The following is a 23,815-nucleotide window of genomic DNA, read 5'->3' on the forward strand; positions in this document are numbered from 1 at the left end:
TTTGGCGTCACATAGCACGTGATCCTATGATGAGCGAGCAGCTGATTAATTTTCCCTCGTATACAACCTAAACACACCAAGTCTGCGAGTACGAGACCGTCGTTCAATGAAATAAGGGAAAGAAGTGTATACCTAAGGGCTCGTTTTTCCGTGTTTTAACACAATAATAATGAGATCTAACAGAGAGTAATGCCAAGGAATGTACAGAGGAAATTATTAGAACCAATGGAATGTAAATAAAAAGATAGAAAAGTGGATGAAAAAATAACCAGCCGTGAGCAAGAATCGAACTTACGACCTTCGAATATCACGTTCGATGCTATAACCACTGAGCTACCACGGCGGCCTTCCCTCCATCCACTTTTTTGTTTATATGTGAATTTTAGAAGTAGGAGTGTCAGTCAGCGCCATCTATAAGCCCAACGACAAGTGTGAATACATTCTTATGCGCATGTTTGGCGTCACATAGCACGTGATCCTATTATGAGCGAGCAGCTGATTAATTTTCCCTCGTATACAACCTAAACACACCAAGTCTGCGAGTACAAGACCGTCGTTCAATGAAATAAGGGAAAGAAGTGTATACCTAAGGGCTCGTTTTTCCGTGTTTTAACACAATAATAATGAGATCTAACAGAGAGTAATGCCAAGGAATGTACAGGGGAAGTCATTACAACCAATGGAATGTAAATAAGAAGAAAGAAAAAAGAAAAGTGGATGAAAAAATAACCAGCCGAGAGAGGGAATCGAACCTACGACCTTCGAATATCGCGTTCGATGCTCTAACCACTGAGCTACCACAGCGGCCTACCCTCTATCCACTTTTGTTTGGGTTTATATGTGAATTTTGAAGTAGGAGTGACAGTCAGCGCCATCTATAAGCCAAAGGACGAGTGGGAAAACACTCTTATTCGCATGTTTGGCGTCACGTAGCACGTGAACCTATTATCAGCGGGCAGCTGATTAATTGTCCCTCTTATACAACCTAAACACACCAAGTCTGCCAGTACGAGACCCTCGTTCAGTGAAATAAGGAAGAGAAGTGTATACCTAAGGGCTCGTATTTCCGTGTTCTAACACAATATAATGAGATCTAACAGACAGTAATGCCAAGGAATGTACAGATGAAGTTATTAGAACCAATGGAATGTAAATAGGAACAAAGAAAAGTGGATGAAAAAAGAACCAGCCGTGAGCAGGAATCGAACCTACGACCTTCGAATATCGCGTTCGATGCTCTAACCACTGAGCTACCACGGCGGCCTTCCCTCCATCCACTGTTTGGGGTTTATATGTGAATTTAGAAGTAGGAGTGACAGTCTGGGCCATCTATAAGCCAAACAAAGAGTGTGAAAAAACTCTTATTCGCATGTTTAGCGTCACGTAGCACGTGAACTTATTATGCGCGGGCAGCTGATTAATCGTCCCTCTTATACAACCTAAACACACCAAGTCTGCCATTACGAGACCCTCGTTCAATGAAATAAGAGAAAGAAGTGTATACCTAAGGGCTCGTTTTTCCGCGTTTTAACACAATATAATTGAGATCTAACAGACAGTAATGCCAAGGAAAGTATAGGGGAAGATATTAGACCAAATTTTAATGTAAATACGAAGAAAAGTGGGTGAAAATATAAGTTGCCGTGGGATGCTGCCCACGGCAATTTATCTTTTCACCCACTTTTCTTCGTAATTACATTAAAATTTGGTCTAATATCTTCCCTTATACTTTCCTTGACATAAGGGTCTGTTCGATCTCATTAATATTGTGTAAGAAGTCGGAAAAACGAGCCCTTAGGTATACACTTCTTTCCGTATATATATATATATATATATATATATATATATTTAAGGGAGAGAAGTGTATACCTAAGGGCTCGTATTTCCGTGTTTTAACACAATATTAATGAGATATAACAGACAGTAATGCCAAGGAATGTACAGGGGAAGTTATTAGAACCAATGGAATGTAAATAAGAAGAAAGAAGAAAGAAAAGTGGATGAAAAAATTACCAGCCGTGAGCAGGAATCGAACCTAAGACCTTAGAATAACGCGTTCGATGCTCTAACCACTGAGCTATCACGGCGGCCGTCCCTCCATCCACTTTTTGGGCTTTATATGTGAATTTAGAAGTAGGAGTGACAGTCAGCGCCATCTATAAGCCAAACAACGAGTGTGAAAACACTCTTATTCGCATGTTTGGCGTCACGTAGCACGTGAACTTATTATGAGCGGGCAGCTGAATAATTGTCCCTCTTATACAACCTAAACACACCAAGTCTGCCAGTACGAGACCCTCATTCAATGAAAATAAGGGAGAGAAGTGTATACCCAAGGGCTCGTATTTCCGTGTTTTAACACAATATTAATGAGATATAACAGACAGTAATGCCAAGGAATGTACAGAGGAAGTTATTAGAACCAATGGAATGTAAATAAGAAGAAAGAAGAAAGAAAGGTGGATGAAAAAATTATCAGCTGTGAGCAGGAATCGAACCTACGACCTTCGAATAACGCGTTCGATGCTCTAACCACTGAGCTACCACAGCGGCCTTCCCTTCATCCTCTTTTTTTGTTTATATGTGAATTTTAGAAGTAGGAGTGACAGTGAGCGCCATCTATAAGCCAAACGACGAGTGGGAAAACACTCTTATTCGCATGTTTGGCCTCACGTAGCACGTGAACTTATTATGAGCGGGCAGCTGATTATTTGTCCTTCTTATACAACCTAAACACACCAAGTCTGCCAGTACGAGACCCTCGTTAAGGTGAAATAAGGGAGAGAAGTGTTTACCTAAGGGCTCGTATTTCCGTGTTTCAACACAATATTAATGAGATATAACAGACAGTAATGCCAAGGAATGCACAGATGAAGTTATTAGAACCCATGGAATGTAAATAAGAAGAAAGAAAAGTGGATGAAAAAAGAACCAGCCGTGAGCAGGAATCGAACCTACGACCTTCGAATATCGCGTCCGATGCTCTATCCACTGAGCTACCACGGCGGCCTTCCCTCCATCCACTGTTCGGGGTTTATATGTGAATTTAGAAGTAGTAGTGACAGTCAGCGCCATCTATAAGCCAAACAAAGAGTGTGAAAACACTCTTATTCGCATGTTTGGCGTCACTTAGCACGTGAACTTATTATGAGTGGGCAGCTGATTAATTGTCACTCTTATACAACCTAAACACACCAAGTCTGCCAGTACGAGACCCTCGTTCAGTGAAATAAGGGAGAGAAGCGTATACCTAAGGGCTCGTATTTCCGTGTTTTAACACAAATAATGAGATATAACAGACAGTAATGCCAAGGAATGTACAGGGGAAGTTATTAGAACCAATGGAATGTAAATACGAAGAAAGAAGAAAGAAAAGTGGATGAAAAAATTACCAGCTGTGAGCAGGAATCGAACCTACGACCTTCGAATAACGCGTTCGATGCTCTAACCACTGAGCTGTCACAGCGGCCTTTCTATCAACTGTTTGGGGTTTATATGTGAATTTAGAAGTAGGAGTGACAGTCAGCGCCATCTATAAGCCAAACAACGAGTGTGAAAACACTCTTATTCGCATGTTTGGCGTCACCTAGGACGTGAACTTATTATGAGCGGGCAGCTGATTAATTGTCCCTCTTATACAACCTAAACACACCAAGTCTGCCAGTACGAGACCCTCGTTCAGTGAAATAAGGGAGAGAAGTGTATACCTAAGGGCTAGTTTTTCCGCGTTTTAACACAATATAATTGAAATCTATCAGACAGTAATGCCAAGGAAAGTATAGGGGAAGATATTAGACCAAATTTTAATGTAAATACGAAGAAAAGTGGGTGAAAATATAAGTTGCCGTGGGATCCTGCCCACGGCAAGTTATCTTTTCACCCACTTTTCTTCGTATTTACATTAAAATTTGGTCTAATATCTTTCCTTATACTTTCCTTGGCATAAGGGTCTGTTCGATCTCATTATTATTGTGTAAGAAATCGGAAAAACGAACCCTTAGGTATACACTTCTTTCCTTATATATATATATATATATATATATATATATATATATATATATATATATATATATATATATATATATATATATAAGGGAAAGAAGTTTATACCTTAGGGCTCGTATTTCCGTGTTTTAACACAATATTAATGAGATATAACAGACAGTAATGCCAAGGAATCTACAGGGGAATTTATTAGAACCAATGGAATGTAAATAAGAAGAAAGAAGAAAAAAAAGTGGATGAAAAACTTACCAGCCGTGAGCAGTAATCGAACCTACGACCTTCGAATATTGCGTTCGATGCTCTAACCACTGAGCTACCACGGCGGCCTTCCCTCCATCCACTTTTTGGGCTTTATATGTGAATTTAGAAGTAGGAGTGACAGTCAGCGCCATCTATAAGCCAAACAACGAGTGTGAAAACACTCTTATTCGCATGTTTGGCGTCACGTAGCACGTGAACTTATTTTGAGCGGGCAGCTGAATAATTGTCCCTCTTATACAACCTAAACACACCAAGTCTGCCGGTACGAGACCCTCGTTCAGTGAAATAAGGGAGAGAAGTGTATACCTAAGGGCTCGTATTTCCGTGTTTTAACATAATATTAATGAGATATAACAGACAGTAATGCCGAGGAATGTACAGAAGAAAATATTAGAACCAATGGAATGTAAATAAGAAGAAAGAAGAAAGAAAATTGGTTGAAAAAGTTACCAGCTGCTAGCAGGAATCGAACCTACGACCTTCGAATAACGCGTTCGATGCTCTAATCACTGAGCTATCACAGCGGCCGTCCCTCAATCCACTGATTGGGGTTTATATGTGAACTTAGAAGTAGGAGTGACAGTCAGCGCCATTTATAAGCCAAACAACGAGTGTGAAAACACTCTTATTCGCATGTTTGGCGTCACGCAGCACGTGAACTTATTATGAGCGGGTGCTGATGAATTGTCCCTCTTATACAACCTAAACACACCAAGTCTGCCAGTACGAGACCATCGTTCAGTGAAATAAGAAAGAGAAGTGTATACCTAAGGGCTCGTATTTCCGTGTTTTAACACAATATTAATGAGATATAACAGACAGTAATGCCAAGGAATGTACAGAGGAAATTATTAGAACCAATGGAATGTAAATAAAAAGATAGAAAAGTGGATGAAAAAATAACCAGCCGTGAGCAAGAATCGAACTTACGACCTTCGAATATCACGTTCGATGCTATAACCACTGAGCTACCACGGCGGCCTTCCCTCCATCCACTTTTTTTGTTTATATGTGAATTTTAGAAGTAGGAGTGTCAGTCAGCGCCATCTATAAGCCCAACGACAAGTGTGAATACATTCTTATGCGCATGTTTGGCGTCACATAGCACGTGATCCTATGATGAGCGAGCAGCTGATTAATTTTCCCTCGTATACAACCTAAACACACCAAGTCTGCGAGTACGAGACCGTCGTTCAATGAAATAAGGGAAAGAAGTGTATACCTAAGGGCTCGTTTTTCCGTGTTTTAACACAATAATAATGAGATCTAACAGAGAGTAATGCCAAGGAATGTACAGAGGAAATTATTAGAACCAATGGAATGTAAATAAAAAGATAGAAAAGTGGATGAAAAAATAACCAGCCGTGAGCAAGAATCGAACTTACGACCTTCGAATATCACGTTCGATGCTATAACCACTGAGCTACCACGGCGGCCTTCCCTCCATCCACTTTTTTTGTTTATATGTGAATTTTAGAAGTAGGAGTGTCAGTCAGCGCCATCTATAAGCCCAACGACAAGTGTGAATACATTCTTATGCGCATGTTTGGCGTCACATAGCACGTGATCCTATTATGAGCGAGCAGCTGATTAATTTTCCCTCGTATACAACCTAAACACACCAAGTCTGCGAGTACGAGACCGTCGTTCAATGAAATAAGGGAAAGAAGTGTATACCTAAGGGCTCGTTTTTCCGTGTTTTAACACAATAATAATGAGATCTAACAGAGAGTAATGCCAAGGAATGTACAGGGGAAGTCATTACAACCAATGGAATGTAAATAAGAAGAAAGAAAAAAGAAAAGTGGATGAAAAAATAACCAGCCGAGAGAGGGAATCGAACCTACGACCTTCGAATATCGCGTTCGATGCTCTAACCACTGAGCTACCACAGCGGCCTACCCTCTATCCACTTTTGTTTGGGTTTATATGTGAATTTTGAAGTAGGAGTGACAGTCAGCGCCATCTATAAGCCAAAGGACGAGTGGGAAAACACTCTTATTCGCATGTTTGGCGTCACGTAGCACGTGAACCTATTATCAGCGGGCAGCTGATTAATTGTCCCTCTTATACAACCTAAACACACCAAGTCTGCCAGTACGAGACCCTCGTTCAGTGAAATAAGGAAGAGAAGTGTATACCTAAGGGCTCGTATTTCCGTGTTCTAACACAATATAATGAGATCTAACAGACAGTAATGCCAAGGAATGTACAGATGAAGTTATTAGAACCAATGGAATGTAAATAGGAACAAAGAAAAGTGGATGAAAAAAGAACCAGCCGTGAGCAGGAATCGAACCTACGACCTTCGAATATCGCGTTCGATGCTCTAACCACTGAGCTACCACGGCGGCCTTCCCTCCATCCACTGTTTGGGGTTTATATGTGAATTTAGAAGTAGGAGTGACAGTCTGGGCCATCTATAAGCCAAACAAAGAGTGTGAAAAAACTCTTATTCGCATGTTTAGCGTCACGTAGCACGTGAACTTATTATGCGCGGGCAGCTGATTAATCGTCCCTCTTATACAACCTAAACACACCAAGTCTGCCATTACGAGACCCTCGTTCAATGAAATAAGAGAAAGAAGTGTATACCTAAGGGCTCGTTTTTCCGCGTTTTAACACAATATAATTGAGATCTAACAGACAGTAATGCCAAGGAAAGTATAGGGGAAGATATTAGACCAAATTTTAATGTAAATACGAAGAAAAGTGGGTGAAAATATAAGTTGCCGTGGGATGCTGCCCACGGCAATTTATCTTTTCACCCACTTTTCTTCGTATTTACATTAAAATTTGGTCTAATATCTTCCCTTATACTTTCCTTGACATAAGGGTCTGTTCGATCTCATTAATATTGTGTAAGAAGTCGGAAAAACGAGCCCTTAGGTATACACTTCTTTCCGTATATATATATATATATATATATATATATATATATATATATATTAAGGGAGAGAAGTGTATACCTAAGGGCTCGTATTTCCGTGTTTTAACACAATATTAATGAGATATAACAGACAGTAATGCCAAGGAATGTACAGGGGAAGTTATTAGAACCAATGGAATGTAAATAAGAAGAAAGAAGAAAGAAAAGTGGATGAAAAAATTACCAGCCGTGAGCAGGAATCGAACCTAAGACCTTAGAATAACGCGTTCGATGCTCTAACCACTGAGCTATCACGGCGGCCGTCCCTCCATCCACTTTTTGGGCTTTATATGTGAATTTAGAAGTAGGAGTGACAGTCAGCGCCATCTATAAGCCAAACAACGAGTGTGAAAACACTCTTATTCGCATGTTTGGCGTCACGTAGCACGTGAACTTATTATGAGCGGGCAGCTGAATAATTGTCCCTCTTATACAACCTAAACACACCAAGTCTGCCAGTACGAGACCCTCATTCAATGAAAATAAGGGAGAGAAGTGTATACCCAAGGGCTCGTATTTCCGTGTTTTAACACAATATTAATGAGATATAACAGACAGTAATGCCAAGGAATGTACAGAGGAAGTTATTAGAACCAATGGAATGTAAATAAGAAGAAAGAAGAAAGAAAGGTGGATGAAAAAATTATCAGCTGTGAGCAGGAATCGAACCTACGACCTTCGAATAACGCGTTCGATGCTCTAACCACTGAGCTACCACAGCGGCCTTCCCTTCATCCTCTTTTTTTGTTTATATGTGAATTTTAGAAGTAGGAGTGACAGTGAGCGCCATCTATAAGCCAAACGACGAGTGGGAAAACACTCTTATTCGCATGTTTGGCCTCACGTAGCACGTGAACTTATTATGAGCGGGCAGCTGATTATTTGTCCTTCTTATACAACCTAAACACACCAAGTCTGCCAGTACGAGACCCTCGTTAAGGTGAAATAAGGGAGAGAAGTGTTTACCTAAGGGCTCGTATTTCCGTGTTTCAACACAATATTAATGAGATATAACAGACAGTAATGCCAAGGAATGCACAGATGAAGTTATTAGAACCCATGGAATGTAAATAAGAAGAAAGAAAAGTGGATGAAAAAAGAACCAGCCGTGAGCAGGAATCGAACCTACGACCTTCGAATATCGCGTCCGATGCTCTATCCACTGAGCTACCACGGCGGCCTTCCCTCCATCCACTGTTCGGGGTTTATATGTGAATTTAGAAGTAGTAGTGACAGTCAGCGCCATCTATAAGCCAAACAAAGAGTGTGAAAACACTCTTATTCGCATGTTTGGCGTCACTTAGCACGTGAACTTATTATGAGTGGGCAGCTGATTAATTGTCACTCTTATACAACCTAAACACACCAAGTCTGCCAGTACGAGACCCTCGTTCAGTGAAATAAGGGAGAGAAGCGTATACCTAAGGGCTCGTATTTCCGTGTTTTAACACAAATAATGAGATATAACAGACAGTAATGCCAAGGAATGTACAGGGGAAGTTATTAGAACCAATGGAATGTAAATACGAAGAAAGAAGAAAGAAAAGTGGATGAAAAAATTACCAGCTGCGAGCAGGAATCGAACCTACGACCTTCGAATAACGCATTCGATGCTCTAATCACTGAGCTATCACAGCGGCCGTCCCTCCATCCACTTTTTTTGGTTTATATGTGAATTTTAGAAGTAGAGTGACAGTCAGCGCCATCAATAAGACAAACGACGAGTGTGAAAACACTCTTATGCGCATGTTTGGCGTCACGTAGCACGTGAACTTATTATGAGCGGGCCGCTGATTAATTGTCCCTCTTATACAACCTAAACACACCAAGTCTGCCAGTACGAGACCCTCGTTCAGTGAAATAAGGAAGAGAAGTGTATACCTAATGGTTCGTATTTCCGTGTTTTAACACGATATTAATGAGAAATAACAGACAGTAATGCCAAGGAATGTACAGGGGAAGTTATTAAAACCAATGGAATGTAAATAAGAAGAAAGAAGAAAGAAAAGTGGATGAAAAAATTACCAGCTGTGAGCAGGAATCGAACCTGCGACCTTCGAATAACGCGTTCGATGCTCTAACCACTGAGCTGTCACAGCGGCCTACCCTCTATCCACTTTTGTTTGGGTTTATATGTGAATTTAGAAGTAGGAGTGACAGTCAGCGTCATCTATAAGCCAAACGACGAGTGTGAAAACACTCTTATGCGCATGTTTGGCGTCACGTAGCACGTGAACTTATTATGAGCGGGCAGCTGATAAATTGTCCCTCTTATACAACCTAAACACACCAAGTCAGCCAGTACGAGACCCTCGTTCAGTGAAATAAGGGAGAGAAGTGTATACTCAAGGGCTCGTATTTCCGTGTTTTAACACAATATTAATGAGGTATAACAGACAGTAATGCCAAGGAATGTACAGGGGAAGTTATTAGAACCAATGGAATGTAAATACGAAGAAAGAATAAAGAAAAGTGGACGAAAAAATTACCAGCTGTGAGCAGGAATCGAACCTACCACCTTCGAATAACGCATTCGATGCCCTAATCACTGAGCTATCACAGCGGCCGTCCCTCCATCCACTGTTTGGGGTTTATATGTAAATTTAGAAGTAGGAGTGACAGTCAGCGCCATCTATAAGCGAAACAACGAGTGTGAAAACACTCTTATTCGCATGTGTGGCGTCACGTAGCACGTGAACTTATTATGAGCGGGCAGCTGATTAATTGTCCCTCTTATACAACCTAAACACACCAAGTCAGCCAGTACGAGACCCTCGTTCAGTGAAATAAGGGAGAGAAGTGTATACCTAAGGGCTCGTATTTCCGTGTTTTAACACAATATTAATGAGATCTAACAGACAGTAATGCCAAGGAATGTACAGGATAGTTATTAGAACCAATGCAATGTAAATAGGAAGAAAGAAAAGTGGATGAAAAAATAACCAGCCGTGAGCAGGAATCGAACCTACGACCTTCGAATAACGCGTTCGATGCTCTAACCACTTAGGTACCACGGCGCCCTTCCCCCTATCCACTTTTTTTGGTTTATATGTGAATTTTAGAAGTAGGAGTGACAGTCAGCGCCATCTATAAGCCAAACGACGAGTGTGAAAACACTCTCATGCGCATGTTTGGCGTCACGTAGCACGTGAACTTATTATGAGCGGGCCGCTGAATAATTGTCCCTCTTATACAACCTAAACACACCAAGTCTGCCAGTACGAGACCCTCGTTCAGTGAAATAAGGAAGAGAAGTGTATACCTAATGGTTTGTATTTCCGTGTTTTAACACAATATTAATGAGATATAACAGACAGTAATGCCAAGGAATGTACAGGGGAAGTTAATAAAACCAATGGAATGTAAATAAGAAGAAAGAAGAAAGAAAAGTGGATGAAAAAATTACCAGCTGTGAGCAGGAATCGAACCTACAACCTTCGAACAACGCGTTCGATGCTCTAACCACTGAGCTATCACAGCAGCCGTCCCTCCATCCACTGTTTGGGGTTTATATGTAAATTTAGAAGTAGGAGTGACAGTCAGCGCCATCTATAAGCCAAACAACGAGTGTGAAAACACTCTTATTCGCATGTTTGGCGTCACCTAGGACGTGAACTTATTATGAGCGGGCAGCTGATTAATTGTCCCTCTTATACAACCTAAACACACCAAGTCTGCCAGTACGAGACCCTCGTTCAGTGAAATAAGGGAGAGAAGTGTATACCTAAGGGCTCGTATTTCCGTATTTTAACACAATAATAATGAGATATAACAGACAGTAATGCCAAGGAATGTACAGGGGAAGTTATTAGAACCAATGGAATGTAAATACGAAGAAAGAAGACAGAAAAGTGGATGAAAAAATTACCAGCTGTGAGCAGGAATCGAACCTACGACCTTCGAATAACGCATTCGATGCTCTAATCACTGAGCTATCACAGCGGCCGTCCCTCCATCCACTGTTTGGGGTTTATATGTAAATTTAGAAGTAGGAGTGACAGTCAGCGCCATCTATAAGCCAAACAACGAGTGTGAAAACACTCTTATTCGCATGTTTGGCGTCACCACGACGTGAACTTATTATGAGCGGGCAGCTGATTAATTGTCCCTCTTATACAACCTAAACACACCAAGTCTGCCAGTACGAGACCCTCGTTCAGTGAAATAAGGGAGAGAAGTGTATACCTAAGGGCTCGTATTTCCGTGTTTTAACACAATAATAATGAGATATAACAGACAGTAATGACAAGGAATGTACAGGGGAAGTGATTAGAACCAATGGAATGTAAATAAACAGATAGAAAAGTGGATGAAAAAATAACCAGCCGTGAGCAGGAATCGAACTTACGACCTTCGAATATCGCGTTCGATGCTCTAACCACTGAGCTACCACGGTGGCCTACCCTCTATCCACTTTTGTTTGGGTTTATATGTGAATTTAGAAGTAGGAGTGACAGTCAGCGTCATCTATAAGCCAAACGACGAGTGTGAAAACACTCTTATGCGCATGTTTGGCGTCACGTAGCACGTGAAATGGTTATGAGCGGGCAGCTGATAAATTGGCCCTTTTATACAACCTAAACACACCAAGTCAGCCAGTACGAGACCCTCGTTCAATGAAATAAGGGAGAGAAGTGTATACCTAAGGGCTCGTATTTCCGTGTTTTAACACAATATTAATGAGGTATAACAGACAGTAATGCCAAGGAATGTACAGGGGAAGTTATTAGAACCAATGGAATGTAAATACGAAGAAAGAAGAAAGAAAAGTGGATGAAAAAATTACCAGCTGTGAGCAGGAATCGAACCTACGACCTTCGAATAACGCATTCGATGCTCTAACCACTGAGCTATCACAGCGGCCGTCCCTACATCCACTGTTTGGGGTTTATATGTGAATTTAGAAGTAGGAGTGACAGTCAGCGCCATCTATAAGCCAAACAACGAGTGTGAAAACACTTTTATGCGCATGTTTGGCGTCACGTAGCACGTGAACTTATTATGAGCGGGCAGCTGATTAATTGTCCCTCTTATACAACCTAAACACACCAAGTCAGCCAGTACGAGACCATCGTTCAGTGAAATAAGGGAGAGAAGTGTATACCTAAGGGCTCGTATTTCCGTGTTTTAACACAATAATAATGAGATATAACAGACAGTAATGACAATGAATGTACAGGGGAAGTTATTAGAACCAATTGAATGTAAATAAGAAGAAAGAAAAGTGGATAAAAAATAACCAGCCGTGAGCAGGAATCGAACCTACGACCTTCGAATAACGCGTTCGATGCTCTAACCACTGAGCTACCACGGCTTTTTTTTTTTTTTTTTCTTTATTGCCGGCTTCGCACAAAAGAAATACAATTTACGATCACTTTTAAACAAGTTTAAAAAAAAACACCAGCCTGGCTGTGACTGGTTTCATTTAAAACTGCTTCATTGTAGCCAACACATTCAACAACGACACCCATTCAGGTCTTTCTTCTCTGGAAGATAACACGTCTCTTATGTATACAATACTTTCCGTGAAGTATTCATGCGCACATCGGGCATCTTTATCTACGTGTCTTACTGCCATTCTAGTTCGCCACACGCTGTGAAGCACAAGCAACATAAACATATCATAAGGCACACCATCCTCATTTTCTACAGCCAAGAATCTAATACCGTGTGGTGTGATAGGCAAGTCCTTTTTCAAGGTACGCTGCAGAATGTCCCACAGAAAAACAGCATCCCAGCAATCAAGAAAAATGTGGTTGACAGTCTCGGGTTTCTTACAGATAAGGCAGTCCATCGACCACGGAACAAAGAAACCCTTTTCTTGCAACCATGGTTTTACGGGCAATGTTCCGCTGTGCAGCTGAAAAAAAAATGTCTTTGCACTTGCGCGTACGGTCATCATTTTCACTCTCTTCAATACGTCACGTTCAGCACCAACCTGGTATACTGATCTGTAGATAGGCTGAGGCAGCATTACGTCACGTAAATCTCTGTAAAGACGTTTTCTCTTTACAACAGATAAATATTCCATTGAAAATCTCACTTTCAGTATTTCATATGCCATTATAACTTCTCTTAAATATCCACGTAGGTTACATTTCACAGACATACTTGATACCACATAATCAGGAATCTTATTAGAAAGTACAATTTGTAGAAATGTTCTCACAAACGGGTTACATTGGTCGCGTAAAAAAATATATCTAGACACAATTTGCTTGAGGAAGAGGTGAGCCAATCCTAAACCACCATTTCTTAGTGAATGAAATAAGTTTGTTCGACTCGTACGCTCCCAAACCGACCCCCAAACAAACACAGCTAAGACTCGATGCAATTTCTGCACATTTGCTCTTGACATAAATAGGAACTGCAGAACATACCATACTTTGCAAACAATGAACCAATTGCATGCAGTCGCTCTAGAAAACATAGAAAGTTCCCTACCACCCCAGTTTCTTGTCTTCTCACGAGTGCTCTCACATATCTCTTTCCAGTAATCATCCGTGTTTTTGTAATGCTGGAGGGGTACTCCGAGATACTTCGTCGGTACAAGTGACCAGTTCATATTTGCAAAGTTTTGTGGGGTGGTCTCCCAAGAACCATGCCACAAGCCTAGGCATTTGTCCCAGTTTACTGCACTGCCTGTCATCTTGCAAAAATAGGCCACATGACGTATCACTTCACTGACACTTTCCTTATCGCTACAAAACACGGCAATATCGTCGGCATATGTTAGCATTTTAACTTCACTGTTCATTAGCTGATACCCTTTTATTGTTTCATTGCTAATAACCTTCATGCAGAAAGGTTCCATATATATTGCAAATAATAAAGCCGAAATGGGATCACCTTGCCGCACACCGTTTGTCACTTGAAAGCTTTCAGTAAGTCGCCCATTAATTACAAGACTCGTAAAGCACTCTCTGTAGGCCATTTTTACCCCTTCCAAAATGACAGACCCTACATTAACATATTCTAGTATCAAAAAAAGGATATCATGATTTACACGGTCAAAGGCTTTTTCCAGATCTAATTGCAACATTGCAACCTTGCTACCAAACACATCGCAACTCTCAAGCACGCTTCTCGCTACATGAACATTTGTATTTATTGTGCGTCCTTTTATACCACAAGTCTGGTGTGGTCCAACTAGTATTTTCATCATCCTTTGCAACCTGCCTGCAAGAACCTTCATAAACACTTTATAGTCTGTGTTGGCTAAACTGATTGGTCGGTACGACTTGACGGACAATAATTTTTTGGGGTCGTCAGTTTTCGGTATGAGTATTACGTGCGTCTTTTTAAATGAGCCGGGCAGAACCTTTAATCTTATAGCCTCCGTGAAGACACGATGTAAGGCAACTGAGCTACCACGGCGGCCTTCCCCCTATCCACTTTTTTTGGTTTATATGTGAATTTTAGAAGTAGGAGTGACAGTCAGCGCCATCTATAAGCCAAACGACGAGTGTGAAAACACTCTTATGCGCATGTTTGGCGTCACGTAGCACATGAACTTATTATGAGCGGGCCGCTGATTAATTGCCCCTCTTATACAACCTAAACACACCAAGTCTGCCAGTACGAGACCCTCGTTCAGTGAAATAAGGAAGAGAAGTGTATACCTAATGGTTCGTATTTCCGTGTTTTAACACAATATTAATGAGATATAACAGACAGTAATGCCAAGGAATGTACAGGGGAAGTTATTAAAACCAATGGAATGTAAATAAGAAGAAAGAAGAAAGAAAAGTGGATGAAAAACTTACCAGCTGTGAGCAGGAATCGAACCTACGACCTTCGAATAACGCGTTCGATGCTCTAACCACTGAGCTGTCACAGCGGCCTTTCTATCCACTGTTTGGGGTTTATATGTGAATTTAGAAGTAGGAGTGGCAGTCAGCGCCATCTATGAGCCAAACGACGAGTGTGAAAACACTCTTATGCGCATGTTTGGCGTCACGTAGCACGTGAACTTATTATGAGCGGGCTGCTGATAAATTGTCCCTCTTATACAACCTAAACACACCAAGTCTGCCAGTACGAGACCCTCTTTCAATAAAATAAGGAAAAGAAGTGTATACCTAAGGGCTCGTTTTTCCTTGTTTTAACACAATAATAATGAGATCTAACAGACAGTAATGCCAAGGAATGTACAGGAGAGTTATTAGAACCAATGCAATGTAAATAAGAAGAAAGAAAAGTGGATGAAAAAATAACCAGCCGTGAGCAGGAATCGAACCTACGACCTTCGAATAACGCGTTCGATGCTCTAACCACAGAGCTACCACGGCGGCCTTCCCCCTATCCACTTTTTTTGGTTTATATGTGAATTTTAGAAGTAGGAGTGACAGTCAGCGCCATCTATAAGCCAAACGACGAGTGTGAAAACACCCTTATGCGCATGTTTGGCGTCACGTAGCACGTGAACTTATTATGAGCGGGCCGCTGATTAATTGTCCCTCTTATACAACCTAAACACACCAAGTCTGCCAGTACGAGACCCTCGTTCAGTGAAATAAGGGAGAGAAGCGTATACCTAAGGGCTCGTATTTCCGTGTTTTAACACAAATAATGAGATATAACAGACAGTAATGCCAAGGAATGTACAGGGGAAGTTATTAGAACCAATGGAATGTAAATACGAAGAAAGAAGAAAGAAAAGTGGATGAAAAAATTACCAGCTGTGAGCAGGAATCGAACCTACGACCTTCGAATAACGCATTCGATGCTCTAATCACTGAGCTATCACAGCGGCCGTCCCTCCATCCACTGTTTGGGGTTTATATGTAAATTTAGAAGTAGGAGTGACAGTCAGCGCCATCTATAAGCGAAACAACGAGTGTGAAAACACTCTTATTCGCATGTTTGGGGTCACGTAGCACGTGAACTTATTATGAGCGGACAGCTGAATTATTGTCCCTCTTATACAACCTAAACACACCAAGTCTGCCAGTACGAGACCCTCGTTCAGTGAAATAAGGAAGAGAAGTGTATACCTAATGGTTCGTATTTCCGTGTTTTAACACGATATTAATGAGAAATAACAGACAGTAATGCCAAGGAATGTACAGGGGAAGTTATTAAAACCAATGGAATGTAAATAAGAAGAAAGAAGAAAGAAAAGTGGATGAAAAAATTACCAGCTGTGAGCAGGAATCGAACCTGCGACCTTCGAATAACGCGTTCGATGCTCTAACCACTGAGCTGTCACAGCGGCCTACCCTCTATCCACTTTTGTTTGGGTTTATATGTGAATTTAGAAGTAGGAGTGACAGTCAGCGTCATCTATAAGCCAAACGACGAGTGTGAAAACACTCTTATGCGCATGTTTGGCGTCACGTAGCACGTGAACTTATTATGAGCGGGCAGCTGATAAATTGTCCCTCTTATACAACCTAAACACACCAAGTCAGCCAGTACGAGACCCTCGTTCAGTGAAATAAGGGAGAGAAGTGTATACTCAAGGGCTCGTATTTCCGTGTTTTAACACAATATTAATGAGGTATAACAGACAGTAATGCCAAGGAATGTACAGGGGAAGTTATTAGAACCAATGGAATGTAAATACGAAGAAAGAATAAAGAAAAGTGGACGAAAAAATTACCAGCTGTGAGCAGGAATCGAACCTACCACCTTCGAATAACGCATTCGATGCCCTAATCACTGAGCTATCACAGCGGCCGTCCCTCCATCCACTGTTTGGGGTTTATATGTAAATTTAGAAGTAGGAGTGACAGTCAGCGCCATCTATAAGCGAAACAACGAGTGTGAAAACACTCTTATTCGCATGTTTGGCGTCACGTAGCACGTGAACTTATTATGAGCGGGCAGCTGATTAATTGTCCCTCTTATACAACCTAAACACACCAAGTCAGCCAGTACGAGACCCTCGTTCAGTGAAATAAGGGAGAGAAGTGTATACCTAAGGGCTCGTATTTCCGTGTTTTAACACAATATTAATGAGATCTAACAGACAGTAATGCCAAGGAATGTACAGGATAGTTATTAGAACCAATGCATTGTAAATAGGAAGAAAGAAAAGTGGATGAAAAAATAACCAGCCGTGAGCAGGAATCGAACCTACGACCTTCGAATAACGCGTTCGATGCTCTAACCACTTAGGTACCACGGCGGCCTTCCCCCTATCCACTTTTTTTGGTTTATATGTGAATTTTAGAAGTAGGAGTGACAGTCAGCGTCATCTATAAGCCAAACGACGAGTGTGAAAACACTCTTATGCGCATGTTTGGCGTCACGTAGCACGTGAACTTATTATGAGCGGGCAGCTGATAAATTGTCCCTCTTATACAACCTAAACACACCAAGTCAGCCAGTACGAGACCCTCGTTCAGTGAAATAAGGGAGAGAAGTGTATACTCAAGGGCTCGTATTTCCGTGTTTTAACACAATATTAATGAGGTATAACAGACAGTAATGCCAAGGAATGTACAGGGGAAGTTATTAGAACCAATGGAATGTAAATACGAAGAAAGAATAAAGAAAAGTGGACGAAAAAATTACTAGCTGTGAGCAGGAATCGAACCTACCACCTTCGAATAACGCATTCGATGCCCTAATCACTGAGCTATCACAGCGGCCGTCCCTCCATCCACTGTTTGGGGTTTATATGTAAATTTAGAAGTAGGAGTGACAGTCAGCGCCATCTATAAGCGAAACAACGAGTGTGAAAACACTCTTATTCGCATGTTTGGCGTCACGTAGCACGTGAACTTATTATGAGCGGGCAGCTGATTAATTGTCCCTCTTATACAACCTAAACACACCAAGTCAGCCAGTACGAGACCCTCGTTCAGTGAAATAAGGGAGAGAAGTGTATACCTAAGGGCTCGTATTTCCGTGTTTTAACACAATATTAATGAGATCTAACAGACAGTAATGCCAAGGAATGTACAGGATAGTTATTAGAACCAATGCATTGTAAATAGGAAGAAAGAAAAGTGGATGAAAAAATAACCAGCCGTGAGCAGGAATCGAACCTACGACCTTCGAATAACGCGTTCGATGCTCTAACCACTTAGGTACCACGGCGGCCTTCCCCCTATCCACTTTTTTTGGTTTATATGTGAATTTTAGAAGTAGGAGTGACAGTCAGCGCCATCTATAAGCCAAACGACGAGTGTGAAAACACTCTCATGCGCATGTTTGGCGTCACGTAGCACGTGAACTTATTATGAGCGGGCCGCTGAATAATTGTCCCTCTTATACAACCTAAACACACCAAGTCTGCCATTACGAGACCCTCGTTCAGTGAAATAAGGAAGAGAAGTGTATACCTAATGGTTCGTATTTCCGTGTTTTAACACAATAATTATGAGATATAACAGACAGTAATGCCAAGGAATGTACAGGGGAAGTTATTAAAACCAATGGAATGTAAATAAGAAGAAAGAAGAAAGAAAAGTGGATGAAAAAATTACCAGCTGTGAGCAGGAATCGAACCTACGACCTTCGAATAACGCGTTCGATGCTCTAACCACTGAGCTATCACAGCAGCCGTCCCTCCATCCACTGTTTGGGGTTTATATGTAAATTTAGAAGTAGGAGTGACAGTCAGCGCCATCTATAAGCCAAACAACGAGTGTGAAAACACTCTTATTCGCATGTTTGGCGTCACCTAGGACGTGAACTTATTATGAGCGGGCAGCTGATTAATTGTCCCTCTTATACAACCTAAACACACCAAGTCTGCCAGTACGAGACCCTCGTTCAGTGAAATAAGGGAGAGAAGTGTATACCTAAGGGCTCGTATTTCCGTATTTTAACACAATAATAATGAGATATAACAGACAGTAATGCCAAGGAATGTACAGGGGAAGTTATTAGAACCAATGGAATGTAAATACGAAGAAAGAAGACAGAAAAGTGGATGAAAAAATTACCAGCTGTGAGCAGGAATCGAACCTACGACCTTCGAATAACGCATTCGATGCTCTAATCACTGAGCTATCACAGCGGCCGTCCCTCCATCCACTGTTTGGGGTTTATATGTAAATTTAGAAGTAGGAGTGACAGTCAGCGCCATCTATAAGCCAAACAACGAGTGTGAAAACACTCTTATTCGCATGTTTGGCGTCACCACGACGTGAACTTATTATGAGCGGGCAGCTGATTAATTGTCCCTCTTATACAACCTAAACACACCAAGTCTGCCAGTACGAGACCCTCGTTCAGTGAAATAAGGGAGAGAAGTGTATACCTAAGGGCTCGTATTTCCGTGTTTTAACACAATAATAATGAGATATAACAGACAGTAATGACAAGGAATGTACAGGGGAAGTGATTAGAACCAATGGAATGTAAATAAAAAGATAGAAAAGTGGATGAAAAAATAACCAGCCGTGAGCAGGAATCGAACTTACGACCTTCGAATATCGCGTTCGATGCTCTAACCACTGAGCTACCACGGCGGCCTACCCTCTATCCACTTTTGTTTGGGTTTATATGTGAATTTAGAAGTAGGAGTGACAGTCAGCGTCATCTATAAGCCAAACGACGAGTGTGAAAACACTCTTATGCGCATGTTTGGCGTCACGTAGCACGTGAAATGGTTATGAGCGGGCAGCTGATAAATTGTCCCTTTTATACAACCTAAACACACCAAGTCAGCCAGTACGAGACCCTCGTTCAATGAAATAAGGGAGAGAAGTGTATACCTAAGGGCTCGTATTTCCGTGTTTTAACACAATATTAATGAGGTATAACAGACAGTAATGCCAAGGAATGTGCAGGGGAAGTTATTAGAACCAATGGAATGTAAATACGAAGAAGGAAGAAAGAAAAGTGGATGAAAAAATTACCAGCTGTGAGCAGGAATCGAACCTACGACCTTCGAATAACGCATTCGATGCTCTAACCACTGAGCTATCACAGCGGCCGTCCCTCCATCCACTGTTTGGGGTTTATATGTGAATTTAGAAGTAGGAATGACAGTCAGCGCCATCTATAAGCCAAACAACGAGTGTGAAAACACTTTTATGCGCATGTTTGGCGTCACGTAGCACGTGAACTTATTATGAGCGGGCAGCTGATTAATTGTCCCTCTTATACAACCTAAACACACCAAGTCAGCCAGTACGAGACCATCGTTCAGTGAAATAAGGGAGAGAAGTGTATACCTAAGGGCTCGTATTTCCGTGCTTTAACACAATAATAATGAGATATAACAGACAGTAATGACAATGAATGTACAGGGGAAGTTATTAGAACCAATTGAATGTAAATAAGAAGAAAGAAAAGTGGATAAAAAATAACCAGCCGTGAGCAGGAATCGAACCTACGACCTTCGAATAACGCGTTCGATGCTCTAACCACTGAGCTACCACGGCGGCCTTCCCCCTATCCACTTTTTTTGGTTTATATGTGAATTTTAGAAGTAGGAGTGACAGTCAGCGCCATCTATAAGCCAAACGACGAGTGTGAAAACACTCTTATGCGCATGTTTGGCGTCACGTAGCACATGAACTTATTATGAGCGGGCCGCTGATTAATTGCCCCTCTTATACAACCTAAACACACCAAGTCTGCCAGTACGAGACCCTCGTTCAGTGAAATAAGGAAGAGAAGTGTATACCTAATGGTTCGTATTTCCGTGTTTTAACACAATATTAATGAGATATAACAGACAGTAATGCCAAGGAATGTACAGGGGAAGTTATTAAAACCAATGGAATGTAAATAAGAAGAAAGAAGAAAGAAAAGTGGATGAAAAAATTACCAGCTGTGAGCAGGAATCGAACCTACGACCTTCGAATAACGCGTTCGATGCTCTAACCACTGAGCTGTCACAGCGGCCTTTCTATCCACTGTTTGGGGTTTATATGTGAATTTAGAAGTAGGAGTGGCAGTCAGCGCCATCTATAAGCCAAACAACGAGTGTGAAAACACTCTTATTCGCATGTTTGGCGTCACCTAGGACGTGAACTTATTATGAGCGGGCAGCTGATTAATTGTCCCTCTTATACAAACTAAACACACCAAGTCTGCCAGTACGAGACCCTCGTTCAGTGAAATAAGGGAGAGAAGTGTATACCTAAGGGCTCGTATTTCCGTGTTTTAACACAATAATAATGAGATATAACAGACAGTAATGCCAAGGAATGTACAGGGGAAGTTATTAGAACCAATGGAATGTAAATACGAAGAAAGAAGAAAGAAAAGTGGATGAAAAATTACCAGCTGTGAACAGGAATCAAACCTACGACCTTCGAATAACGCATTCGATGCTCTAATCACTGAGCTATCACAGCGGCCGTCCCTCCATCCACTGTTTGGGGTTTATATGTGAATTTTAGAAGTAGGAGTGACAGTCAGCGCCATCTATAAGCCAAACGACGAGTGTGAAAACACCCTTATGCGCATGTTTGGCGTCACGTAGCACGTGAACTTATTATGAGCGGGCCGCTGATTAATTGTCCCTCTTATACAACCTAAACACACCAAGTCTGCCAGTACGAGACCCTCGTTCAGTGAAATAAGGGAGAGAAGCGTATACCTAAGGGCTCGTATTTCCGTGTTTTAACACAAATAATGAGATATAACAGACAGTAATGCCAAGGAATGTACAGGGGAATTTATTAGAACCAATGGAATGTAAATAAGAAGAAAGAAAAAAGAAAAGTGGATGAAAAAATAACCAGCCGTGAGCAGGAATCGAACCTACGACCTTCGAATATCGCGTTCGATGCTCGAACCACTGAGCTACCACAGCGGCCTACCCTCTATCCACTTTTGTTTGGGTTTATATGTGAATTTAGAAGTAGGAGTGACAGTCAGCGTCATCTATAAGCCAAACGACGAGTGTGAAAACACTCTTATGCGCATGTTTGGCGTCACGTAGCACGTGAACTTATTATGAGCGGGCTGCTGATAAATTGTCCCTCTTATACAACCTAAACACACCAAGTCTGCCAGTACGAGACCCTCGTTCAATAAAATAAGGAAAAGAAGTGTATACCTAAGGGCTCGTTTTTCCTTGTTTTAACACAATAATAATGAGATCTAACAGATAGTAATGCCAAGGAATGTACAGGAGAGTTATTAGAACCAATGCAATGTAAATAAGAAGAAAGAAAAGTGGATGAAAAAATAACCAGCCGTGAGCAGGAATCGAACCTACGACCTTCGAATAACGCGTTCGATGCTCTAACCACTGAGCTACCACGGCAGCCTTCCCCCTATCCACTTTTTTTGGTTTATATGTGAATTTTAGAAGTAGGAGTGACAGTCAGCGCCATCTATAAGCCAAACGACGAGTGTGAAAACACCCTTATGCGCATGTTTGGCATCACGTAGCATGTGAACTTATTATGAGCGGGCCGCTGATTAATTGTCCCTCTTATACAACCTAAACACACCAAGTCTGCCAGTACGAGACCCTCGTTCAGTGAAATAAGGGAGAGAAGCGTATACCTAAGGGCTCGTATTTCCGTGTTTTAACACAAATAATGAGATATAACAGACAGTAATGCCAAGGAATGTACAGGGGAATTTATTAGAACCAATGGAATGTAAATAAGAAGAAAGAAAAAAGAAAAGTGGATGAAAAAATAACCAGCCGTGAGCAGGAATCGAACCTACGACCTTCGAATATCGCGTTCGATGCTCGAACCACTGAGCTGTCACAGCGGCCGTTCTATCCACTGTTTGGGGTTTATATGTGAATTTAGAAGTAGGAGTGACAGTCAGCGCCATCTATAAGCCAAACAACGAGTGTGAAAACACTCTTATTCGCATGTTTGGCGTCACCTAGGACGTGAACTTATTATGAGCGGGCAGCTGATTAGTTGTCCCTCTTATACAACCTAAACACACCAAGTCTGCCAGTACGAGACCCTCATTCAGTGAAATAAGGGAGAGAAGTGTATACCTAAGGGCTCGTATTTCCGTGTTTTAACACAATAATAATGATATATAACAGACAGGAATGCCAAGGAATGTACAGGGGAAGTTATTAGAACCAATGGAATGTAAATACGAAGAAAGAAGAAAGAAAAGTGGATGAAAAAATTACCAGCTGTGAGCAGGAATCGAACCTACGACCTTCGAATAACGCATTCGATGCTCTAATCACTGAGCTATCACAGCGGCCGTCCCTCCATCCACTGTTTGGGGTTTATATGTAAATTTGGAAGTAGGAGTGACAGTCAGCGCCATCTATAAGCGAAACAACGAGTGTGAAAACACTCTTATTCGCATGTTTGGCGTCACGTAGCACGTGAACTTATTATGAGCGGGCAGCTGATTAATTGTCCCTCTTATACAACCTAAACACACCAAGTCAGCCAGTACGAGACCCTCGTTCAGTGAAATAAGGGAGAGAAGTGTATACCTAAGGGCTCGTATTTCCGTGTTTTAACACAATATTAATGAGATCTAACAGACAGGAATGCCAAGGAATGTACAGATGAAGTTATCAGAACCAATAGAATGTAAAAAAAAGAAAGAAAAGTGGATGAAAAAAGAACCAGCCGTGAGCAGGAATCGAACCTACGACCTTCGAATAACGCGTTCGATGCTCTAACCACTGAGCTATCACCGCGGCCTTCCCTCCATCCACTTTTTTGGGTTTATATGTGAATTTAGAAGTAGGAGTGACAGTCA

The 23,815-nt window shown here is 41.4% G+C and overlaps 2 protein-coding genes and 10 non-coding genes across 12 annotated transcripts in view; all 12 read right to left on the reverse strand.

Annotated features, from left to right (window-relative positions):
• LOC119162118 (uncharacterized) overlaps positions 1 to 23,815 on the reverse strand; it is a 231,908-nt gene that overhangs the window by 126,790 nt on the left and 81,303 nt on the right. The gene's annotated exons all lie outside the window — the stretch shown is intronic.
• Positions 271 to 343, reverse strand: TRNAS-UGA (transfer RNA serine (anticodon UGA)). Its single transcript has one exon. It is a non-coding gene; the product is annotated as a tRNA-Ser (tRNA).
• TRNAS-CGA (transfer RNA serine (anticodon CGA)) lies at positions 1,188 to 1,260 on the reverse strand. The gene has a single exon. It is a non-coding gene; the product is annotated as a tRNA-Ser (tRNA).
• TRNAS-CGA (transfer RNA serine (anticodon CGA)) lies at positions 2,934 to 3,006 on the reverse strand. Its single transcript has one exon. It is a non-coding gene; the product is annotated as a tRNA-Ser (tRNA).
• On the reverse strand, positions 4,256 to 4,328 carry TRNAL-CAA (transfer RNA leucine (anticodon CAA)). Its single transcript has one exon. It is a non-coding gene; the product is annotated as a tRNA-Leu (tRNA).
• TRNAS-UGA (transfer RNA serine (anticodon UGA)) lies at positions 5,172 to 5,244 on the reverse strand. Its single transcript has one exon. It is a non-coding gene; the product is annotated as a tRNA-Ser (tRNA).
• On the reverse strand, positions 5,627 to 5,699 carry TRNAS-UGA (transfer RNA serine (anticodon UGA)). Its single transcript has one exon. It is a non-coding gene; the product is annotated as a tRNA-Ser (tRNA).
• On the reverse strand, positions 6,545 to 6,617 carry TRNAS-CGA (transfer RNA serine (anticodon CGA)). Its single transcript has one exon. It is a non-coding gene; the product is annotated as a tRNA-Ser (tRNA).
• On the reverse strand, positions 8,300 to 8,372 carry TRNAS-CGA (transfer RNA serine (anticodon CGA)). Its single transcript has one exon. It is a non-coding gene; the product is annotated as a tRNA-Ser (tRNA).
• On the reverse strand, positions 12,562 to 13,961 carry LOC142803534 (uncharacterized). The gene has a single exon (XM_075888662.1). It carries the CDS (start codon positions 13,950 to 13,952, stop codon positions 12,621 to 12,623), a length of 1,332 nt encoding a protein of 443 aa, XP_075744777.1. The 5' UTR covers positions 13,953 to 13,961; the 3' UTR covers positions 12,562 to 12,620.
• On the reverse strand, positions 19,551 to 19,623 carry TRNAS-CGA (transfer RNA serine (anticodon CGA)). The gene has a single exon. It is a non-coding gene; the product is annotated as a tRNA-Ser (tRNA).
• On the reverse strand, positions 21,851 to 21,923 carry TRNAS-CGA (transfer RNA serine (anticodon CGA)). Its single transcript has one exon. It is a non-coding gene; the product is annotated as a tRNA-Ser (tRNA).

Source organism: Rhipicephalus microplus, chromosome 3, assembly GCF_043290135.1.
Source record: "Rhipicephalus microplus isolate Deutch F79 chromosome 3, USDA_Rmic, whole genome shotgun sequence".
Lineage (NCBI taxonomy): Eukaryota > Metazoa > Arthropoda > Arachnida > Ixodida > Ixodidae > Rhipicephalus > Rhipicephalus microplus.

What these genes read in the sequence shown, in the direction of transcription:
- LOC142803534 (XM_075888662.1), bottom strand. Translation starts at nt 13,952, where the DNA reads ATGAACAGTGAAGTTAAAATGCTAACATATGCCGACGATATTGCCGTG.